The 6,250-nt window shown below is 34.0% G+C and overlaps 1 protein-coding gene across 1 annotated transcript in view; it reads left to right on the forward strand.

Moving 5' to 3' along the window:
- Positions 1-5,828, forward strand: part of LOC117107186 — an 11,793-nt gene extending 5,965 nt beyond the window's left edge. The window contains exons 2-3 of the mRNA XM_033248789.1: positions 3,062-3,354; positions 4,718-5,828. Coding sequence (XP_033104680.1) covers positions 3,062-3,354; positions 4,718-5,281 — 857 coding nt within the window. The 3' untranslated portion in view covers positions 5,282-5,828. The remainder of the gene's footprint in view (positions 1-3,061; positions 3,355-4,717) is intronic.
- Positions 5,829-6,250: the final 422 nt, after the last annotated feature.

Consider the following 6,250-nt stretch of genomic DNA (forward strand, 5'->3'; position numbering starts at 1 on the left):
GTCTTAACTTAAATCTTAACTTAAATAGGTAAAGTATGGTATGGTATGTAATTAGAGTGAGAAGACACAACATCGAATAGACATTGCTCCTATGAGATGGCCAGATATCATTTTCAAATGATGGCTAAATAAAATAATAATAATTATTATTCGGGAAATTAATCTCAAAATCGAGTTGCCGTCCCCGGAGTTGTCAATGACGTCCCCGGGTGACGTCGTATGATTTGTATGCGATTTTTACAAATTAACCCCAAAGTAAAAAATAGTTGAGCCATGTAGTACCTTGCAAATAAACCCAGAAACCCAGTAGTTTGTTGATTGTTTATTGGTAGCGTCCCTTCGCTGTCAAAAATAGTTTTTTGGCAGTTGCGTCCCCGGGTGACATCGTGAAGGCATGGTAATGCTGGTTACGATTTGGTGGCACATCGATTTAATATTCTCATTCATCTGGCATGTAAGTACAAATTCATGCTTATATTTTACACATTTTTATAGCTTATGGTGATATAAATTTAATAAATAGACAAAGAACCTGCAATTCTACCCATACACTTAAATTAGTGTAGGAAACTAGATCGTGATTATTCACCGGACGTGCCGTCTTGATCCAAAATAAGGACGTCGGTACGATGTTTCTTTTAAAAAAATAAAAAATTACGATGAATATTCTCAAAATTCTACAATGCACGGAACTATAATTAGTATTTCATTCATATACAAATAGTAAATAGGAAGAAAGTATTATCGTGCATGATAGGAAGGTAAAACGTTCCCAACGTTTTTTAACAATATTGCGCGGGCCGGATTAACGTCTTTGGCGGGCCGGAGTTGGCCTGCGGGTCGGGGTACCGGCGGTATTGAGTCTCAATAAGAAATATATTTTACAGCGCCCTCTATAGCATGGATAAGTTATTTCTGACTGTTGTTCCAGTCCCTTTCGACTGACATAAGTAGTATCGCAGGCGATGAATCCTACACACAATAAAGTAAACACACTTGGTTGGCGGAACTAGGCCTACTAATTTATACGATGAAATGGAACACGAATACAAAAATACGACCGATAACATATCTGATATAATTGGCGGCTCCGATTCTGGATTTCGTTTCGAAGTGCCTTTTTTTTTAGTGATTTTTGTTGTTGGACTCGTTGGGAATTTTATCGTTTTTCTTGTCTATTCAAAAAAAAAATATCGGAAGAGCAATGCTTCTCTATACATTCTCAATCTAGCAATTGGTAAGTTCAGCGTCTCATAATTTCAGTTAATTTCGGAGGTCTCCAAAAGACAATTTTCTAGTGGTAGGCCTACATATATTTCGTAATTTCAGTTAATTGCGGGGTCTCCAAAATTTGTTAGTGGTAGACATTCCGTTTTTAAGTTCAAGGTCAATAATAAAGCAGTCTTCTACGCTACTAATATTATCAAATTGAAATATAGATTTTATCTGCGATCCAGTACATCCTATTCGTATTCGCGCTATAATTGATCTAGCCATATTAAAGTATGAATCCCTCACTTGGGAAAACCGACAATTCATACTTAATTGATCATTCGTATTTAACTGACTATTCGTACCTAACTGATCATTCGTACTTAATTGATCATTATTACTTAACTGATCATTCGTACTTAACTGATCATTATTATTTAACTGATCATTCGTACTATTGGTTCTAAGCATTGATATTTTTTTGTTAAGTTTATTATATATTTGTTCTTATTTTTATCACCATCATCATCATCATCATCATCATCATCAACACCACCACCAATACTACCGTCCTCGTCACTGTCTTTACCATTATCATGATGACCATGATAATGATGACCTATCATCATTATCATCATCATCGTCAACATTATTGTTAATAATTGTAATATTTAACAGACTAACAATTTTATGACGTGGATCATTCTCGTATACAGATCCCTTTAATTTATTAATAGACTCGATATCGATTGCGAACGATTTTATGACGTCCCATGCTCTAATTAATAAATTAATAAAGCTATGAAAAACCCTGAGAATATTAATTATCATTAGCTACCACACATCGCATAATGAGCAAAAATTACCCTTGGCCTCAATCCCATGGGCCCTCAAGGCAGGAGTTAACATACAAAATAGACATCGTAATTATTTATTGTTTAAGGAAGTATCGTTTCATAAGCCACTGGTACAATGACTAAATTAATAAACGCATCCTATCATTCGTAGTTGTAACAGTTATTAATATTAAATTGAAAGTTAGAATGAGAAAAATAAAATTATTCTTACCAATTATCCTTTAAATTGATTGGTAATCAATTCAATGATTAGGTCTATAGTAAGTGGACACAAAGGCAAACTGACTAGTTTTTATCTGCCTCATTGGAGGTTGCTAAGATACGGTATTCAATGTTAATTGTTATAATCTTTTATGGCACGCATAAGCTTTTCCATAAAGGATATTCCCCATTCAAAACTCAAATCCGTGACATCCTTTGAGATATTTTGTTACTGGTTCAACCTCATCGTTACTCAATTTACATTTCATCTGTCATCTGAATAACCGAAGAGACACAAGCAGTTGTCTCGTGCATTATGTATGGCCACACAGGACCACTAAAAATAAGGTCTTTGTACTTTTGTGTGTTATCCTTAGTGTTTTACAACAAAATCCAATTCAATACAACCACCCTCAACACCATATCACTACTAAGTACATAAAGTCATTAATGTTTAAACAAAAAATTATTGTGATTAATATTTCGTACCATTCTCTAAAATCCGGGTTCAATCATTCAGAAGAAGTGCAAGTAATCATTTTGATAAATGGATCTTCAAAATACCAGGGTAAATTTAGTTACTATTTTATTCTGAGATCAGATTCAGATATTTATTACGTCAAAATGTCAGTGCATCATGATAATTGGTTTCCAAACTGTATTAGACAAAATAACATCAGATGACGCATTGATTATAAATATATATAATATATATATATATATATATATATATATATATATTATATATACGGTATATATTGATATATAACACTTTGCGTTATATTTTATAGGTGATATCTTCACCATGATTGTGGTAGCCTTCCACATAACTGAGTTCTACTCGTTCACGTGGCCGTTTCTATGGCGACACGATGTTCAATGCATTATCCATCGTTACTGTCGCTACCTCTGCTTCCACGGAACGGTTTTCACGTTGACGGCGATTGCTGTTGACCGTTACGTCGCCGTCTGTGACGTCATGCGATACAAATTAAAATTCACGCAAAGGAGAACAAACAGAATCATTGTTTTGGTGTGGATCCTGGCGATATTTGCTTCAGCACCTGCCGTACTCATGTTTCAGGTTAGTATTTGTAACAATTGTGATTCATATTAAGTTTGTATGCAATGAACGCGTAATTAGGCCTAATCTCATCAATCATATTATTTATGCACTGTGTTCTTGGATAAAATATATCCATTTTGGTATGATGGTACAGTAACACTAACAAAGGTTGAAGATACGCAATTACCATTGCTATTATATACATATTATTTTTAATCTGGCGTTGTGGGGTATAGGTCAATACAATAATTAAATGTTGATTCGTAGGTATCTAAAAGGAAATTTTTCTGAGAATCATTATACATTAATGGGCACAATTTAGACTCAAAGTAGAGCAACCGTCGAAAGTATATCATATGTTATTATTAATTTTTATTTTCCACATCATTGGTTCAGAATACGTAACAATTATGACAATAAGGTTCGCTATGATGCTCCTTTATTCAGGGGCGGGTGGGTACACAACATATTCAGAATAGATAAGTGAGAGCGCTAATTTCAATATATGCCTTGAAATTCAAAATTTAGTGGCAAAACAGGGGGGCGTGCCCCTACCTGGATCCGCGCCTGTTATTTCATTAGAGATCCAAATCTTTCAAATAGTATTTTTAATAACACTTTTCAAAATTTTATCCTGAACTTAAAATTTTAAAGGAAAATTATTTCTTAATTACTTCTTGTATATTTTATTACTTTTTGTACGTTGTATATTGCCTTCGGTATTTTTAGATTGTTTTATTCATTATTGTAGGAATTGCTTTTATCATTTTGGTCATACCTTTTTTTTTCCACTCTTAATAACAATGTAGTTTATGATCTCTTTGTAGTTGTAAGCTTTCTTCATTGAATGTGATTTTATCCTGGTTAAATAAATTACACTAAAAAAAAATAGTAATTATATAGGCCATTACGCTGATTGATGTCTTCATCCAAAGTATTTTGTAGATTATACAATACACAGAGCTCAGTTTTATTAAATTTTTGAGATTTGTGCTTCTTATTCCTATGAGTTTTAAAGGAATAAGAAGCATAAAATAATTCTGAAATGCCTGGCATAACAACAATTAATAACATTACAGTTTGATGTTCAAAATTTTAGAACCAATCAATAACGTAATCTCGAATACAACTATCAACGTTGTGGCGACGTTTTTTCATGGAGTTATTCTCACTAATAATTAAATTTGCTTATACGTCATTTTCTGAGTGGCGTAACCTAACCAAAAAAAGTTTTGTGTTTATTGTTGTAGACGTATAATACAAACGATTTTAAATAACAGGTGCCTACAACAAATAGTACTCCCGAAAGCCCTTCGTTGTTTAAAGTTGTCACAAAGTATATTTTTGTGATTTTACTTATTATTTTCTTTTTATATATTAGAGCAAATACGAAGCCGGGAAAGACGAATACGCTGATGTCAAATATGCTGGACAGATACCATTTGCTTGCAAAGTAGTTTATCCATCAAACTTACCTTGGTTCAGCACCTTCAAAGCATTTTACTTCAACATATTTTTATTCTTTGTGCCTGTGATCATCATAGCAATTCTGAATATAAAAATCGTGCTTTTTATGCGTAGGTACGTACGCGAATCAATCATAGACTCGCGCAGCACAAATAATCTGTACCGATCGCACACCTCAGTGAAGCTACATTGGAAAATGGCGAAACTTCTCGTGTTTGTTTCTATCGTGTATTTACTCTGCTACCTTTTGTTTGTGTTGTATCAAATACTGTCCAAATATGCGGAGATGCCTACCAACCTAAAGAATCTCGCAATTGTTTTACCGTATGCAAATAGCTGCGCTAATCCTGTTATTTATTCACTCTTCAATGCAAATTTCCGCAGAAAATTTTTCACAATAATTGGGAAAAAATTTATGTGGAAAAGAGCAACTAAAAAGTCCAGACAAAATACACTTTATATTCTAAACTTAAATTAAAAAACAAATGCAACGTTTTATTGTATTATTTATAACTTATTTTATCAGGATAATAATTCAATAATAATTACACAGTATAAATATAGTATTAAACATTGTTTTTTCCCCTAAAATTCACAAGAAACAAAATGAATGAGCTTTAAAATCATGTTATCATAAATATAGTTTTATATAAAGGTTTATCTTTCTAATCGAATAGGTAGTAATTCACATGAGACGGAATGTATGCTCAATGGGCCACTAAGCGTAAATCATTCTGATCTGATCTCAGCAATCAGAACAGGGAAGTGAACACGCGTACGTCCAATAAACACGCATATTTACGTACATTTGCGATGTCACTTTGTTGGACCTTAGCAACATTATCAAGTCCGGGGGTGGGGGTAGTCGAAAAGTCCATTGGATATTATTCTGTAGCGATGTCATTTTGTGGGACCTTAGCAACAAGGCAGTTTCCGCCGCACCACGTTAACCTTAACGCTAACGGATGACGTCATAATGTATTCATCTTACGTTGCGGAGTACGTTAATTTCAGGATTTTACGTGATCGACGTACGTTAGTCACGGGTTTGCGCATGCGTATTTCGATTTGTTTACAAAAGGGGTGGAGCTATCGCGCTGCATGTTGGGTACTAACGTTAAAGTCAAGGTTAACGTCGTGCGGCGAAAACTACGGTACCTAATATCAAGCCCGGGGGTGGGGGTAGTCGAAAGGTCCATTGGCTATTATTCTGTAGCGTGTGATAACGTGACGTAGCAAAGTGTAGATATACGAATTTTGCTTATTGACTGAAACTGCACACTTTGTATGTGATTTATTATGTGCATAATATTTGAATAATAATCTTTATAATTTCACCTTGAATTTATATATCCTTTATAGGCCTAGTTAAAATCACTTCATACCCACTTAGTTTGCCATGTAGCGCCTCTTTGCTTAACCTTCTCCCTATTAATACACCCCATTC

Source organism: Anneissia japonica, unplaced genomic scaffold, assembly GCF_011630105.1.
Source record: "Anneissia japonica isolate Jap-2015-1 unplaced genomic scaffold, ASM1163010v1 scaffold287864_len1152817_cov193, whole genome shotgun sequence".
NCBI lineage: Eukaryota > Metazoa > Echinodermata > Crinoidea > Comatulida > Comatulidae > Anneissia > Anneissia japonica.